At 37.1% G+C, this 18,845-nt stretch overlaps 1 protein-coding gene across 2 annotated transcripts; it reads right to left on the minus strand.

Moving 5' to 3' along the window:
* Positions 1-9,663: 9,663 nt before the first annotated feature.
* On the minus strand, positions 9,664-12,396 carry LOC121777389. Of its 2 annotated transcripts, none has more exons than XM_042174636.1 (2): positions 10,039-12,396; positions 9,664-9,957 (listed from the first exon to the last, which is right to left on the minus strand). In XM_042174636.1, the coding sequence occupies exon 1, from the start codon at positions 11,703-11,705 to the stop codon at positions 11,007-11,009; it is 699 nt and encodes a 232-aa protein (XP_042030570.1). In that variant the 5' UTR covers positions 11,706-12,396; the 3' UTR covers positions 9,664-9,957; positions 10,039-11,006. The 2 variants fall into 2 exon arrangements, with proteins under 2 accessions (XP_042030570.1, XP_042030571.1); XM_042174637.1 differs by having other exon boundaries at positions 9,932-9,960.
* Positions 12,397-18,845: the final 6,449 nt, after the last annotated feature.

An 18,845-nucleotide genomic window follows, 5' to 3' on the forward strand; every position in this document is an offset into this window, starting at 1 on the left:
CGGATGCTTTCAACGTGAAAGTGCCAGAGGGATCTCTGTCACTTGAACATGTTCTTAATTTTGTGTGTATGCCCAGTGTATATTTTGTGTATGAGTATTTAGTGTGTGTATAGTGCATGTATGTTGTGTATAGTGTGTGGAGTTTGTTTGTTTTCTGCAGTGTGTGTATTGTGTATAGTGTGGCTAGCACATGTTTGTATTTTTGTGTATATGTGAGTGCAGTGTCTATATTTTGTGTATGTGTGTATTTTTTGTATGTTTATAAGGTGTGGAATATATGTTTTATTTTGTGTATATGTGAGTGTAGTATATGTTATTTTGGTCTGTGTGCGTATGTGTTTGAAATACATTTATTTTGTGTATATGTAAGTGTAGTGTGTGTTTTTTTGTGTCTGTGTAGTGTTTGTGTTTATAAGGTTTGTTGTGTATAGGGTGTGTTTTGTTTAGTGTGTGCAATGTGGGTATTGTGTGTAGTTTGTGCATAGTGTGTATGCACTGCTGTTGATTTTATGTGTAGTGTGTATTGTATATTGTGTGTTTTTGAGTATTATGTGCAGTTTATATAGTGTTATAGTGTGTGTGCGCATTGTGTGTATTTTGTAAAATATTTATGTGTAGAATGCATGTATATTATGTAGTGTGTCTAGGGTTTATGTTATGTAGTGTGTCCAGCGTGTGTATTTTGTGCGGTGTGTGTATTATAGTATGTATCTGTATTTTGTGTATCGTGTGTTTGTATTTTATGTAGTGTGTGTGTATTGTAGTGTGTATCTGTATTTTGTGTATAGTGTGTTTATAACGTAGTGTCTATGGTTGTATTTTTTGTGTGCAGAGTATGTATTTTATTTATGTGTATATAGTGTGTATTTTATGTTGTTTATATAACGCATTGTTTATGTTGCATTGTATTTTGTGTATTGTGTACAATGTATATTCTGTGTAGTATGTTTAGTTTGTTTATTGTTTGTAGTGTTTATTTTGTGTATAATGTGTATAGCGTATTGTTTATTTTGTATGTATATAGTATGCGTGTATAGTCTATGTGCTATGTGTGCATAAAGAGTGTGCTTAAAGCGTGTTTATTTCTTTTACCGATGTTGATTTGTTGTGTGTTGTGTGTTGTGTGTTGTGTGTTGTGAGTTGTGAGTTGTGAGTTGTGAGTTGTGTTTTGTGTTTTGTGTATTATGTAGTGTTACAATATGTGAGTGCATTTTTGTATTGTGTGTAGTGTGTGCCAGTGTGTGTACTTTGTGTTTATAGTGTGTCAATCAATGTGTGTAATATGTGCCATGTTAAATGTGTATTTGTTGTGCAGTGTATATTTAGTGTGCATAGCGTGTATATTATGTTAAGAGTGTTCGTAGTGGGTGGTGTATTTTGTTCATAGTGTGTCTAGTGTAGGGGTGTCGAAACGGGTAGCGGGTATCGGGTAATATCCTACCCGACGGAAACGGGAAACCGGTCGGGATCGGGTATTTATATTTTGGGTTTTGCGGGTATCGGGTATACCCCGATACCCGAGCTGGTACCCGTTAATCCCGAAAATTATTCGATACTACCTGGTACCCGAGCGGGTACCCGTAAATCCCGAAAACTACCCGAAACCCGAGCGGGTACCTGTTAATCCTGAAAATTACCCAATTGTTTATAATTATATTAGCATTTTGTAATTATCATTTTTTATTTTAATTATGCCGTCACAATATAAATTTTTTCTTCTTTTAATTATGGTTAAGTTTTTTTTTAATTTTTTTCACCTTTTTTCTCACTCACGTCCAAGCCGCCGCCTACTTCCACCTGCCACCGGCCACTCCACTCAACCCCCTACCACACCACTCCACTCCACTCCACTCCACTTGCACCTTATAGTGCATGTATAGTGTATAGTGGGTGTGCAGTGTGTGTTTGTGTATTGCGGGTGTATTTGTGTGTTTTATGTGTAGTGTGCCCGGCGTGTGTTTTTTATGTGGTGTGTGCAATATGGGTATTTTTGTGGATAGTATTTGTAAAGTGTGCGTGTTGTGTGTGATTAGCATACTGTTTGAACTTTGTCTATAGCGTGTAAAGTGTGTGTGTGTGTTTGAAATACATTTATTTTGTGTATATGTGAGTGTAGTATATGTGAGTGTAGTATATGTTTTTTTGTCTATGTGTGCGTATGTGTTTGAAATACATTTATTTTGTGTATATGTGAGTGTAGTATATGTTTTTTTGTCTATGTGTTCGTATGTGGTTGAAATACATTTATTTTGTGTATATGTGAGTGTAGTGTGTGTTTTTTTTTGTGTCTGTGTAGTGTTTGTGTTTATAAGGTTTGTTGTGTATAGGGTGTGTTTTGTTTAGTGTGTGCAATGTGGGTATTGTGTGTAGTTTGTGCATAATGTGTATGCACTGTTGTTGATTTTATGTGTAGTGTGTATTGTACATTGTGTGTTTTGAGTATTATGTGCAGTTTATATAGTGTTATAGTGTGTGTGCGCATTGTGTGTATTTTGTAAAATATTTATGTGTACAATGCGTGTATATTATGTAGTGTGTCTAGGGTTTATGTTATGTAGTATGTCCAGCGTGTGTATTTTGTGGTGTGTGTATTATTGTATGTATCTGTATTTTGTGTATCGTGTGTTTGTATTTTATGTAGTGTGTGTGTATTGTAGTGTGTATCTGTATTTTGTGTATAGTGTGTTTATAACGTAGTGTCTATGGTTGTATTTTTTGTGTGCAGAGTATGTATTTTATTTATGTGTATATAGTGTGTATTTTATGTTGTTTATATAACGCATTGTTTGTGTTGCATTGTATTTTGTGTATTGTGTACAATGTATATTGTGTGTAGTATGTTTAGTTTGTTTATTGTTTGTAGTGTTTATTTTGTGTATAATGTGTATAGCGTATTGTTTATTTTGTATGTATATAGTATGTGTGTATAGTCTATGTGCTATGTGTGTATAAAGAGTGTGCTTAAAGCGTGTTTATTTCTTTTACCGATGTTGACATGTTGTGTGTTGTGTGTTGTGTGTTGTGAGTTGTGAGTTGTGTTTTGTGTTTTGTGTTTTGTGTATTATGTAGTGTTACAATATGTGAGTGCATTTTTGTATTGTGTGTAGTGTGTGCCAATGTGTACTTTGTGTTTATAGTGTGTCAATCAATGTGTGTAATATGTGCCATGTTTAATGTGTATTTGTTGTGCAGTGTATATTTAGTGTGCATAACGTGTATATTATGTTAAAGAGTGTTCGTAGTGGGTGGTGTATTTTGTTCATAGTGTGTCTAGTGTAGGGGTGTCGGGTATCGGGTAATTTCCTACCCGACGGAAACGGGAAACCGGTCGGGATCGGGTATTTATATTTTGGGTTTTGCGGGTATCGGGAATACCCCGATACCCGAGCGGGTACCCGTTAATCCCGAAAATTATTCGATACTACCTGGTACCCGAGCGTGTACCCGTAAATCCCGAAAATTACCCGAAATCCAAGCGGGTACCTGTTAATCCTGAAAATTACCCGATTGTTTATAATTATATTAGCATTTTGTAATTATCATTTTTTATTTTAATTATGCCGTCACAATATAATTTTTTTCTTCTTTTAATTATGGTTAAGTTTTTTTTTAATTTTTTTCACCTTTTTTCTCACTCACGTCCAAGCCGCCGCCTACTTCCACCTGCCACCGGCGACGTCTCCACCCCCTACCACACCACACCACACCACACCACTCCACTCCACTCCACTCCACTCCACTTGCACCTTATAGTATATTTTAATTCCACTGTATTTCCATTGTTCATAGATCTACTTTTCATTCTTGATTTTTTTTCTGTATTGATTTCAAAAATTGTTAGAATAATTTTTTCCATTATTTTGTGTATATTGTCAGTAAAGTGTGGGTGACAAATTTTGTGGGAAAGATTCCATATGTGTAGGGAGTAGAAAGCTAGGGCGGCACCTAGATACTAAAGATATTCTACAATATTAAGATTATGTTTATGCTTACCTTTTTTATTTAATAGTCAAATTAATTTCCATATGTTACAACTGCAGCTTGCTTGATGGGCTGTAGTGAGCAAGATCGGATGCTTTCAACATGAAAGTGCCAGCGGGATCTCTGTCACTTGAACGTGTTCTTAATTTTGTGTGTATGCCCAGTGTATATTTTGTGTATGAGTATTTAGTGGGTGTATAGTGCATGTATGTTGTGTATAGTGTGTGGAGTTTGTTTGTTTTCTGCAGCGTGTGTATTGTGTATAGTGTGGCTAGCACATGTTTGTGTATTGTGTATTGTGTATTCTGTGTATTGTGTATAGTGTGGCTAGCACATGTTTGTATTTTTGTGTATATGTGAGTGCAGTGTCTATATTTTGTGTATGTGTGTATTTTTTGTAAGTTAATAAGGTGTGGAATATATGTTTTGTGTGTATTTTGTGTATATGTGTAATGTGTACGTTATAATGTGTGTAGTGCATTGTCTATATTTTGTGTATAGTGTGTGTAATTGTGTTTGAAGCGCTGTATTTTGTTTATAATGTGTATTTTTGTGTGTATACTTTGTGTATAGTGTGTGTAGTGTGTGCATAATGTGCAATGTATGAATTTGTAGTGTGTGTATAAAGTGTGTTAAATGTGTTTATTTTTTATATTGGTGTTTATTTTAGTGTGCATTGTGTATTTTTTGTAGAGTGTATTTTTTTAATAGTATGTGTATTATGTGGATTTTATGTAGTGTGTGCGCATTGTGTGTATTTTGTATAGTAGTGTTTATTTTTGTGTATAGTGCATGTATAGTGTATAGTGGGTGTGCAGTGTGTGTTTGTGTATTGCGGGTGTATTTGTGTGTTTTGAGTATTATGTGCAGTTTATATAGTGTTATAGTGTGTGTGCGCATTGTGTGTATTTTGTAAAATATTTATGTGTACAATGCGTGTATATTATGTAGTGTGTCTAGGGTTTATGTTATGTAGTGTGTCCAGCGTGTGTATTTTGTGGTGTGTGTATTATTGTATGTATCTGTATTTTGTGTATCGTGTGTTTGTATTTTATGTAGTGTGTGTGTATTGTAGTGTGTATCTGTATTTTGTGTATAGTGTGTTTATAACGTAGTGTCTATGGTTGTATTTTTTGTGTGCAGAGTATGTATTTTATTTATGTGTATATAGTGTGTATTTTATGTTGTTTATATAACGCATTGTTTGTGTTACAATTAAATTCCCTTCATTATCCACAAGAGTACAAGCATGCATAGAGCTTGAGGCTTGTTCTCTTGTGCTTGTGCTGCCTCTAGTTCAATCGTTCGTTGTGAAAAAACACTCCAATTTCTTTCACAGCCGGTAGCACAATAAATTAAGCTCAATACTCTAATTGCAAAACTTTGCAAATTTGGTGCGTCATATCGAAAACTATTCCACCATTCTGCTGAAGTAAATAAAAAATATACATAATTATTATTACCATTTAAATAAATAATATGATGAAAAGATAATGAATAATTAACCTATTCAAATTTATTACATAAGTTTTATGGCTAACCTATTCAAATTCATTACATAAGTATTGACCACTTCAAGGAACCAAACAAAAGGAATGATTGTCCCAGGCGTGTGTCGAATGGTTAACCTATTCAAATTCATTACATAAGTATTGACCACTTCAAGGAACCAAAGAAAAGGAATGATTGTCCCAGGCGTGTGTCGAAGGGAAAGAGGTTGCACCTCCCATTCCTGCGAGGACTGGAGTCCAAGGATAAATTCCACTCTTATATCAAGGCAATCGGTTTCGAGTGGCTCATAGAGCACTGTATGGTGGAGGTCCTCGTGGACCTGGCGAAGGAATTCTTCACCTCCTTCCAGTTCAAACCCACCACCGATCTTGATGCGGACTCTAAACGCTTCAGAGTATTTAATCAGGAGATGGTAATGAACCTACGAGAGTGGTTTAACTCCATAGTTTTGGTTTCCGGCATTAGATCGTGTGTTTTGGAACTTATATCTATCTGATATGGAATTTTTGTTGCTGTTTCTTAGGATCTCATGGAGTTGATATTTGGTTTTTACTATTATGGATGCGTTTAGCAATTGTGGGTTGTTTGGAGCTTGAATCGGTGGATTCAAGTTGGTGTTGTGGATCTGAGTTGAGGAGGATGGATCTGAACATGTTGAAGTTGGGATCTGATTGATCTGTGTTGAATCAAAGTTTGAGTTTGTGGATCTGATGTAATCTGTTCAGCATCTGCATGGTTTTGCTCGTTACTGTTTGTTTTCAATTCTGTTGGGTCGAGTAGATTAGATCTGATAGTTTCATGCTTGATTTTTATGTTTATGTCTTAATCCGTGGTTCGATCTGTTCAACGCTCTGTTTGATGCTCTGTTCCACCCTGTTTTTGTGTTGATCTCGCGAAGAAGATGAAGTTTATTGGTAGTTAGAATCAAGATCTTCATCTACCATTGTTCTTTTCTGCTTTTCGCAGCTTTTCCTGTTACTAGGTTAGTTAGAGATTCAATTTCCGTCCCCAGGACGCAACATTCATACAGCGTCTGGCACATCGGCAATCCTCCCCCGGAGCGGGGGCTAATCCCTTACTAGTTCCGTCACCGAAAAAAAGTTAGTGGAAAGAAGATCCACTTTATAAATTGGTTTTATAATAAAATGTGAGTGTAATGAGTTAGTAATCCACTTACCAAAAATGAAAAAAGTAAATATGGACATTATTTTGTGGACAGACCAAAATAGCAACTGTGGACATTATTTCGTGGACTTGTTTTATTAATTTTCATGATTTAAAATGCCTACATGCTTATAATGTAAAACCTCAATAGTTTATTGTTGAGCATTTGTTGTGCCTATGGCAACTCATGAAATGTAATACCCCACCCTATTAATAACGTTTGACGTTTGTCAATATGTTCATTTATCAAGTAAATGCTATATTAAAGTAAGTAGTACTTCAAACTACTATCTTTCGTTACTTTAAATCCTTTTGGGTTTTATTGATCAAGTGCCAACGTGAGAAAGTATTTATGCTCAACTAGTTTGACGTGCAAGGAAATACTACAAGTTAGTGAATAATTGTCTAAGTACAATTATAGCTCAAATAAATGTTAAATGTCCATTTACAAAATAGAGCCATTCCTCTATAAGTGGAGAATGCTCCAAGTATATCTATATTATTACAAAGACGAGTTGTACACAGTTGGTGCTCTATTATTGGAGAAACTCCAATTCTCGAAGCATGCTCCTGCGAATGAAAAGACCCGTCAGCATGTAATAATTTAGACACGGTAAATGGAACAACGTGAATAATGTCTTTTGTGACATTTTCTTCCTGCATATATCAAAGGGACGAGGTGAAATTCTTTTTCAAACTCTTCATGATGAAATATCCCTAATATCATGCAAAAGACGTGTTCGAGTGGACTTGCTACAATAATGAATAGTGTTGAATAGCATGCATAGTGCCAAATAGTGTCATAAATAGTATGGATAGTGCCAAATAGTGAATGAGTAGTTGTGCATGCATATCAAAAACATGTTATATTTTTTCCATCATGATGAAAAATGATTTCAAATCCTATGGTTCCAGCTTCCGAAAGATTGGTCGAGGATTCACAGTAGAATCCTTTAATGCATTCACGACATGTCGGGAGAAATCTTAGTATAAAAAGAGGAGTTATTTTTCTTCACCATCACACAAAAATGTAGATTCACAACACCTCCGACATACAATCTTTCACCAAATTACTACACACTCAAAATCTTCCAACCCACTTCAACCTTTTCTCCTTCAAGCAAGCGTGAAGAAAAGGATTCCTTTTCCAATTCATCAAGTTTTTCCAATTCATCAAGTTTTTCCATTTTTCCTCTAAGTATGTTTTCACGCTAAATTCATTCTTTTTCAAGCGTATCTTTTAGCATGTAGAAAAATCATGCAGAACATCGATCAAAGTAAAGCATGCTCCCTTTATTGTCAAATATGCCATATTTTTATTCCAAATTCAAGAAACCTCCTCTCCGATCATTACAAAACCGACATTGCTACTGTTGAAAACGACAGCCACTTCGGAAATTAATAATGGAAGATCTAACTGTTAAAATTAGATCTCCTTCGGTAGGAATGATGCTTTATGATTAATCCACCTTTGGTTAAATTTTTGTGATGATCGGATATTATTTGGACCTCTGAACGTGAAGAAAACCGAGACTATCTATCTCTTGTTTGGCGGAAAAGAAAGAGAAAGAGAGGGAGAGAGAGGGATATGTTGAGAGACAATGAGTAATAAGAAGATGGAAGCGTGAGCGGTTAGTGCGCACTCTTTAAAGATAATGGGCTTGGATGAATTAATTTATTGGACTACAACTATATAAATCTTGGGCTAGAATAAGATATCATGTGAGCCCATATCTTTAATTAATTGTTTGGGCTTAAGTTTCTTTCGACTAATTTAAATAAGTGAGCTTGCATGATTTGATTCAAGTAAATCCTCGGATTCACTAAATAATTAATCTCTCGATTAATTAATGTCAATAATTAAATCTCCGGATTTAATTAAAGCGATTGAGACCATGAAAGAAAGAAGAAAAATAGGATGCATATCATATGTGAATATCATCCACTTGTATTTATTTCACTGAGCTAAATAGATTATTATCTTTTATTGGACAAGGTCCATCGTAAGGAAGTTAACTCCAAGTGAGTTAATATTGTTTTACCGAGTTTGGAAGCATACGAGGTGTACTTTTCTATCCTACATACAAATGTGGATAAAAATATGAAGTATATTTGAGATAATTTATTTATGCAATTGATGTTATCTTGCCATAAATGATTTGTTTTATGAGATGTGATCCGTTTTGGTTATACCGAATGTGCTATGCCAAAATTTATAAATCGAATTCAGGTCCAGCAAGGGGAGAGTCCCTACTCGGACTAGTTTACACGTGGACTGTGTGTCATCGAAAGGGTTGGCTGGCCTGGTGACCGTGGAAAGTGGCCACTTTCCCGTCACAAGATGTTTCAGATACGATGAATTACTAAAAGAACTTAGATCGCGCAATCGAACTTTTAAGTATGAGATTTTGGTAAGCTCGGGATTTTATGAAAAACCCTGAGTATTGTGATTGATGGCTTGACAATATTTTAAATGTATAATTGTATCTTTTGGCAATGTGTTCACTGAGTACCTTTGTACTCAACCCGGACGCGTGACTTTCGGTCACTAAAATTCGCCCGGTCGGGTGGCTACCCGAAAGCACGGTTGAGACATCAAATCCCACCCGGACAGGTGACTTTCGGTCACCAAAATCTACCCGGGTGGGTGGCTCATGCAGAGGCTAGATTTTGTGGGCCTTTTCTTGGAATTTTGATCAAAGCTATAAATAGCACTTCTCATTTTTCAAAGAGATTTTGATTTGATTGGGAGCCCCGAGCGATGAGGGGGGACCCCGGGGCACGGGCTGATGCGGCGACAGGGCAAGAGACCCACGAATCGGGGCGCCAGAATAGCCAAATGATGATTATATTTGTGTCTCTTTTATAAGTTTGTTGATCTAAATATATCATTACTCTATATTAAAAAAAGATTAGATGAAAAATATAAAATTTTCAACAACATAACTAAATAACTGAATTTTATTATCAAAAATCATCAAAAGTTCCAAAAAAAAGTTGCAAAACATAAAATAATTAACTAAATAATATCATCATCACTCAGAGGCAAGTCCTCTTTCTCCTTCATCGGATACAATTAAATTAATATCTTCACTGTCATCTTCATTATCCACAAGAGTACAAGCATGCATAGAGCTTGAGGCTTGTTCTCTTGTGCTTGTGCTACCTCTAGTTCAATCGTTCGTTGTGAAAAAACACTCCAATTTCTTTCACAGCCGGTAGCACTATAAGTTAAGCTCAATACTCTAATTGCAAAACTTTGCAAATTTGGTGCGTCATATCGAAAACTATTCCACCATTCTGCTGAAGTAAATAAAAAATATACATAATTATTATTACCATTTAAATAAATAATATGATGAAAAGATAATGAATAATTACCTGGTGCCATTTGAGTTCTGTTTCGAATAGCCAAAGGATGTGAAAAACAGGAGATAGCCTTCTTATATTTGGGCATTTCTTCCTTATTGATTTTGTCTTGAATGCTTTGGTCGGGGACCAACTTCTCAATACATGCAACCATACCATCCATGACCTCCGAACATTCATAAATACCTTTCACATTGGCATAAAAAACTTTCGGGTTCAAGTAATGACCCGCAGCATGTAACGGTCTGTGCAATTGATCATTCCATCGAGCATCAATGATCTCAAATACTCTCTTGAACTTCTCTTCTCTTCCATTGAATGCACTGGATATGACTTCTTTGCACCGATCCATAGCCTCGTAAATGTAATCCATTGCAGGCTTACGCTCGGCATCAACCATCCTCAACACTTTAATAAGAGGATCGCTCAATTTGAGAGCTTAGACAACATGCCTCCAGTAATTGTCATTGAGGACAGTAGCTGTTGCATTTTTGCTGGGTATCTCTTTATACCATTGGTTATTTCTCCATTCATCACTAGTAAACATCTTTATGAGGTTTTGTCGTTCGTTATGGATGGACCTCAGGGTGATGAAGGAAGTGGCAAATCTAGTGGTCGCCGGCCTAAGCAATTCCCTCTGGCTTGTATACTTTCTCATCATATTCAGCACACCGGTTTTACTGTAAATAAAACCAGTCAAAGATATTGATTTTTTGATAGCTTCCTTGACCATTGGTATTTTACCAACATCCTCAAGCATCAAATCGATGCAGTGAGCAGCACAAGGAGTCCAAAACAAATTGGGCTTCTTAACTTGCAGCATCAGCCCAACTTTCTTATAATTTGAGGCATTATCTGTCACAATCTGAATCACATGTTGCTCTCCGATGTAATCAACAATCTCCTCAAACATTGGCACCAATGCATTTGCGTCCTTCACTATATCAAACACATCAGCAGACTTGATAAAAACCGAACCTTTAGGAGAGTTCACCAAGAAGTTGATAATGTCTCTTTGAGAAACTGAATCTCGCCCACTCTTCTCTATGGTTTTTTAGAATATCCTTCATAGCATTGACTTCTTTGTTAAGCAAAGGAACTCTTAACTCATGATAGCTTGGAGGCTTCATGCCCGGACCAAATTGCCCAGTAGATTCGATCGCAATCTTGAAACTATCATACTGTGCAGCATTAAATGGTATACCTGCATCATAAAACCATTTAGCCCAGTTGATGCAAACCAATTCACGCAAATCTTTTTTGTATGCATCATTTAATGTCTGTTGCTTTTCCTTGCTCAACTTCTGTGCTTGGACGGCCTTTGCTCGATCAGGGTTGACCCGAGGCCTTTTCTGTTTGGTCGAGCTACTGCCAATAATGTTGTCTTCTTCGTATTCCCCGTAACCCAAATCTTCAAACTCTTGCCTGCTTTGTGATGCTGCCACTGTAAAAACTTGCAGTATTTTAGCATCCTCTTTTTTCTTCATATAGTTGATCATCTCCTCTCTCACATGTGGTGGGCATTTAGTACATTTCGTGACGTTTTTAAATCCGCCAACGAAATGTTCTTTGAGCCTTCGAATTCCCGATGCAATCACTTTGTCACAAAAGTTGCATGTAAGTTTATATCTGGTATCCGGATCAGCCCTTGCATATTTCCTAGCTGGGTCTTGAGACATTTTGTATAAAAATGATCTGTAGAAAGAAACAATGATTTATAATTAATCATAATTCACAATGTCTAAAATTGCTATTGATGTGTCATGGCTATTCTAAGCATACAGAAAAACATATTTATATGAATTATGCACCGCATGAAATTTATTTGACACCATGTCGTCGGTGGTTATTTAACCTAAATCGGCTCGCTCCACGGCGACCCAGACGACCCAGGCGCGCCCCACCGTCGCTCCGCGGATCTCGCACGACCCCGCCGCATCGGGGCGATTACAGTCTCGCTTTGATCGCCCCGCGCCCCGAGCGCGATTTTCACAACACTGGTATACTCCTTGGGAAATAGATCACACAATACTTGGATTCATTTCATTTGATATCTAGAGCCTAGTACTCACTATGTGTTTGATCTATTGTGCCTTTGAGTTTTTTTCTTTTCTTTTCTTTAGCCTTTGTGTGTTTCTTTAGGCCTATTTGATCCTTTAAAATAAAACCCAATACTGAAGCTATATACAATGTTTTAGCCATTTTGGGGTTGGGGAACCATACAAAAAAAATTCCTAAAGTGCAGTCCATGTTTACTACATTTTCAGCTCATATATATGGCATGTGTGTGCTTAAGGCCTTGAATCCTACTTGCATCTTGCTATATGTGTTTATGTGTTATGTCGTCTTGGGTTTGTTTGCTAAGGGGTATACCTTGATTGATCCACCTCAAACATCTATAACTTCGAGTTGGAGTTAGAGTTGCGAGTGTGAGTGAAACCACCTCTTACTATAATCTAAACCTTTCTTCCGAGAGATATTGGGGAGTGAATTTTGGGGAGTTTGGGACATCTTGGTTAATATCACCTTCTTAAATCCTATTTTCTTTATTTTTGACTAACCAAACTTGGGTTGTCTTAGAGCCTGATAAAAGACAAGAGGGTGAGGTGCAAAAGTCAGGAGAGGGTGGTGGTGGTGAGAAAAAAGAAAAATACCACATGAGAGAAAATCCACAAGCACAAGTGAGTCAATGGTGTTTGTTAGATTCTAAGGTCAATCTTGGGTGGGCACCAAATGAAAGGCCTCTTGCTCTTAGTGAAGAAAATAAGTTTTTACCCACTAACACTTCTTGTATATCTTCTTGTGTTGATGACTTTGTAGTGAGTAAAATTGAAGACATGAAAGTGAAGCACCAAGTTGTACATGGCTTGGAAACTATGCCCCCGGAGAAGGATCAAGAGGAACGAGGGCAAGTGGATGAACTCCTTGCCCAAGGTTCAAGTGCACTATCCTTGTCTCCTTGTGATGCTCCCTTCAATATGATTGTATTGGAGAAGCCCATTTATTTTGATAGATTTACCATTGTTGACATGTGTGATACGTGACATCAAGAGCTTAAATTGTTGAAGCCTAAACTCATCTTCGCATTACCGTTCTTAGTAAATACAAACATTGATAAGCATGTTATTTCTCTTGTTGATTATAACTTGAATGATGGAATGACTTCCTTCCATGATAAGATGCCGAAGCTTTCAGTTGCTAGTAATTTTCAGCTTCATGAATATAGTAGGACCATGAGAAGTGAAATCGTTGATTGCTTTAGAACTTGGTGTTTGCTTTGTTTTCATTGCAAAATGGTAAGACCCTCCAATAGGATGGGGATCTTTTATGGTCGTTTTGTGAATAATTTTTCTACTCACATGTCTTTTGTAGAGTGTATTGTGTTTAATGGCATAAGGATACATTGTTCCAATAGTTGTGGCCGTGTTCTAAAATTGTTTGAGCAATTGCGTGGGGTTTATGTTGAAAAGTTTTTAATGATATTTGGTGTTGCTTTTTTACAAGTTTCATATGCATGGTGTTGTGCTTTTGTTGTCATGTTGTGCATGAAGGTTTATGGACACATTGCTCCCTTATTTTTGATAAACTTGGTTTGTTGGTTGATACATCTTCTCGCAAATTTGATGTGAATTGTAATGAACCTACTCTATGTATTGAATATGAGCTTGTCAATTTGTGGAGTAGCTCTTATTTGAGCAAGGATGTGTATCAATAGGGATTTTGTTATTATGCCTATCTTGTTTAATTTCAACCTTGCACCATATGAGGACCCTTTCTTGTGTATGCCTAGTCTTGATGAAAATGTCAAATATTTTGTGAAGATATTCAAGAATTTGGGTATCATTTGTATGGGGATGATCGAGCCAAATAGAAACAAGGTGCTTGGGGCATGTGTGCTTTGGCATGTTAATTGCTTTTATTGCATGTCAATCAAATTATTCAACAAAATTGGGATGTTTTATGGTCTTTTTGTTAAGAACTTCATATCTAATGGCTTTGTTTGGAACTACATTGTGAAGGAATGCCTATGTTTATTTGCACCCACATCTTGTACTTATACTGTGAGGTTATTTAAGTTTTGGTATGAAGGACATCTTGATGAGTTTGTCTTGATTCCTTATGGGCGGGATTTGGACATGAAAGAATTCATCAATTTGTGTTCTCATATTTATTGTGACTTGGCCTTGAACTTTATGGAACATGAATTTGGAGGTCCACAATGCCTTTGTTGTAGTTTTGCCTCTTAGAGCAGTTAATGGTCCATACCTTTTTCATCATACTTTGATATTTGATTTGCTCTCGTACTATTTTATAGGTGTGCGGAATCCGGGTTTGAGGGAAAATCATTTCCAAGAAGGGTATATGACCACGGGTGTTAGACGTCAAGAGTCTTCACTTTTGCGTGAGCCATGGATTGATTGGGGTTCAAGGATGAGAAAGAAGACATGCCAAGGATCCAATGAAGCTAAAGGACCTCCCGAGGATGCGAGGAATAGAGAAGGCTCGGATTTGAGGACAAATCCTTTCCAAGAAGGGGATGATGATACAATCATGGAAGACGTGCATCAAAGTTTACAACTGCAGCCAGCTTCAATCAGTATTTTTGCTATTAATATTGTGAGTTTGTGTCCCTGCAATGCACTGATATGAGCCGAGAGTTAGAGCCGTTGAAGCTCAAGGAAGAGATCACGAAAGGAGCTCGGTTTGGTGAGCTGAAACTAGCTGTTGGGATAGGCGGTTATAACTGATTTTTGGTGAAGGAAAATTAGTTAGATTTCTTCTTCTCATTCATATATATAGCTTGATCATTTCAATTGTAAAGAGTAGACAGAAAATCACAATACACACACAATTAGGAGATTACTACTTTAGCTTGTGATTAGTTTGAGTGGGTGAATTGAGGTTCAATTTTTTATTCGAAGCCGATCTTGATTGAGGCACACCAACTGTTTGAGAAATGTCTACAGCCAAGTTTGAGGTGGAGAAGTTCACTGGCAGAAATGATTTTGGCTTGCGGAGGCTGAAGATGAAGGCCATCTTGATGCAGCAGGGGTTATGGGATGTCTTGAAAAGTAGTAGCAACGATGAGGAGAAGTCTGATGCCGATGAGAAGGAAAAAGGAAGGCTATAGGAGATGAAGTACAAGACCTACAGCACCCTGATCTTGAACCTCACTGATAGGGTGTTGAGAGAGGTCTCAAAGAAGGAAACAACAACTGGTGTATGGTCGAAGTTGGAGTCATTGTACATGACTAAATCTCTTGCAAATCGCCTACGCTTGAAGCAGAAGCTACTGACCTTCATGTTTTCAGATGCAAGGAGTATTGCAGAGCAGCTTGAGGAATTTGGGAAGTACATTGATGATCTTGAGAATATTGATGAGGAAATCAAGGATGAAGACAATGCATTATTGTTGCCGAACTCCATGCCTAAGAGTTATGAGCATTTCAAGGATGCAATGCTTCTTGGAAGAGAATCCAAGATCAGCCTTGACGAGGTTCATTCTGCCTTGAAGTTGAATGATTCTCAGAAGTCTATATCTAAACAAACTGATCCAGCGGCTGAGAGCTTGTACTTGAAGAACCATGAGAAGAAAGGGTTCAAGAAGAAGTCTCAGAAGAAGCAAGATAAAGAGAAAATTGAAGGGGGGAAAAAGACTAGAAGCTGTCACTATTCCAAGAAAGTGGGCCATTTGAAGAAAGCTTGTTTTGCTTGGAAAAGAAAGCAAGAGAGGCTGGTAATGTTGAGACTGCTGACTTAGCTCAGGAAGTGGAGGCTCATGAGGCCTTGAATATACACTCGGGAGCTGTTATTGAAGAATCTTGGATTATGGATTTTGGTTGCACTTTCCACATTTGTGCTAGGGCTTGGTGCCCCTTGCACAGCGGAAGTCATGCATAAACATATAAATCATGCATACAGGTCTATTTGACTGATTATGTGATTAATTGATTCACATGTTAAACACAAAATTGCATACATGAACGCAAATAATTCATGTAGAAGGAATTAAATCCTAATTCATGAATTCCTACGGTTTAGAATTACCGATCTGATTCTCCAAAGAATCGTCGATTGCTTGAGCCTTCTCCATGTGATGTTCTTCGTACTCAACCACGAACATTTGGGTGGGCAAAGCTCGAAAGAATCGAAAAGGGCTTGATTAGAAAGAAGATAGATTTTCAGTTCTGGGGAGAACTGAAAAAATCGTTCACTCTAGAGAAAGGAACGAAATTTTAGAGTTAATTATTAATTAATATCCTTTCTAGTCTCCTTTTATATAGAGTTATGATGGGCCAGATTAGGGATCCATGGAGGTTGGACTTGGACCAAACCTGTTGGACTTTTACGAATTAAATTGAGCCCCAATTTAATACAAGTCCAACATAATATTATTATCATCCACTATAGTATAATAATATTGACTGCCTATCTAATCTCAAATTACGAGTAATCCGGGCTTTACCTCTTTAATTTATTATTTGTCGTGTTTACGATATAAATATCCATTAATTAATTTAAGTCTGCTATTTGACTTTAATTAATTAATATCTTTTTCCAAGAGTTGTCTAGTTCAAAATCTTTTTTTATTATTCTGGAATAAATTCCAACTTGCCGGGTTTCTGAATAATAAAACCTTTTTCGAACACCTATTGAGGATATTATCAAACTGCACTCACCCAGCACACGATTCATTAAAATAACAATACTAGCACCTCTAGACATAGATCACCACTACCCAAGATACCAGGATTTTTGGATTGCAAAAAATCCACACCATTTGATAAATCAAAGTAGAGCATAATCAATATCGTATGCTCAATGTTATGTCAACAATGATTAAGAAATAACAATCACCGAAACCTCGTCTTTCAGTAAATAGCAAGAAAGGCTTATCTCAACCGTTAGCAATGCTATACCACACCAGTGTCGTTTATTTCCTAAGGTAAGGAAACATGCGGACTAACACTCCAACCTGTCATGATAGGTAGCCAAAGCCTATCTAGGTTGTGAAATTCTATTTCTCTTCTATAAAGGACCGACTGCGTCACCTTATGTGAAAGTCGTTCACGACCAGTCTACTATGTAGAAGAATTAGACTTGTTTGCTTCTTATACATTTAAATGTTTGAGAAACATCTATAAATGCATAAGCAAACACGAATGCGATAAAAGAACTTCTTCCTGCTTTTGGTTAAAAGTGGATTGCAGAGTTTATTGCATACAAGCAATTTTATCCGTGCAACATGCTAGAAATATGTTTTTCAGTATACCAATCCTTATAATTTGTTCTCACAGATCTTGGTTCTAGAGTTTAGCAAGCTGTCAGGGTGCATCAAAGAGCTTAAAGAAGTGTGAATCTTGTATTTTAGGAAAGGTAAAGAAGCTAGTGGAAAGCACAGCTCAAGGGTTTAGGGGCCTGCTCACAGTGACTTGTAGGGGCCTGCTCATACTAAGTCCATAGGTGGAGGTAAATATTTCATCTCCATCATTGATGATTTTTTAAGAAAAGTATGGATCTATATTTTGAAAGAAAAATCTCAAGCTTTTGAAAAATTCAAAGAATGGCATGCTAGATATGAGAATGAGAGGGGGACTGTGCTGAAAGGTCTAAGAACTGATAATGGTACGGAGTTTTTATCTGCCGAGTTTGGCAATTTTTGCAAATTAAATGGGTATTAGAAGGCATAGAACAACACCAAAGAACCCATAACAGAATGGGGTGGCAGAGAGAATGAATAGGAAACTGCTTGAGAGAGTGGGGTGCATGTTGTTCTCTTCTGGTTTGCCTAAGAAATTATGGGCTGAAGCTATGTCTACTGCTGCAACACTCATTAATAAGTGCCCCTCATCTGCAATCTGTAATAAGACCCCAGATCAGAGATGGTATGGAAGTCTAGGAGACTATTCTTTTCTGAAGATATTTGGTTGTGCTGCATATGCATAAGTGAAGAAGAATAAGTTGGAACTAAGAGCAAGAAAATGTGTGATGTTAGGATATCAGGATGGGATGAAGGGCTAGAGATTATGGAGTTTGGAAAAAGAAGGCCAGAATATTATTGTGAGCAGAGATGTGTTGTTCAATGAAGAGGAAATGACATTCAAGAACAAAGAAGCTGCTGATGGAGGCAGTGTTCCCAATCAGCAAAGTTTTGAAGTTGGCGAGGGCTTCACCAGATTAGATACCGATGAAGATACATAGATCAATGAAAACCTAGAAGAAGGTGGAGCATCTGATCACCAGCCATCTTAGAACATAAATGATCAGCAGCAAGCAACTGGAAATCAGGAAGCCAGAAGAAATCCAAGAAGAAATGCTAAACTGCCCAGCAGGTTTTCTGACTATGATACGAGTTTTTTTGATTTATGTGTTGCTGAAGTGCTGATGTATTCATAGCCTTCAACATATAAAGAAGCTATAAGCTGCAAGGAAAGTCAGAAGTGGATCAAGGCCATGAGAGAAGAAATGGAGTCTCTGCTCAAGAATGGTACTTGGATTTTGGTGATTGATCCAGGGACTCAGAAGTTGATCAGTTGCAAATGGATTTTCAAGAAAAAGGTAGAAGTGGGAGAAGTTGAAAGCATACGGTTTAAGGCAAGATTAGTGGCTAGAGGCTTCACACAAGTAGAGGGAATAGACTACACAGAGGTGTTCTCTCCTGAGGTGAAGTCTGTTGGCCATGACTGCTTATTTTGATTGGAAGTGTCACGCCCGCATTTTCTAAGGATAGAAAGCACGGTTGATCGTGACTAGGGGAGGATTAAAGAAGCGGGGAAGAAAGGGGAAAAACATACACATTTGACCAAAAATTTAATAAC

This window comes from Salvia splendens, chromosome 18 (assembly GCF_004379255.2).
Source record: "Salvia splendens isolate huo1 chromosome 18, SspV2, whole genome shotgun sequence".
In the NCBI taxonomy this organism is placed as follows: domain Eukaryota; kingdom Viridiplantae; phylum Streptophyta; class Magnoliopsida; order Lamiales; family Lamiaceae; genus Salvia; species Salvia splendens.

Coding starts and splice junctions, on each gene's coding strand:
- LOC121777389 (XM_042174636.1), bottom strand. CDS start 11,705: ATGTCTCAAGACCCAGCTAGGAAATATGCAAGGGCTGATCCGGATACC.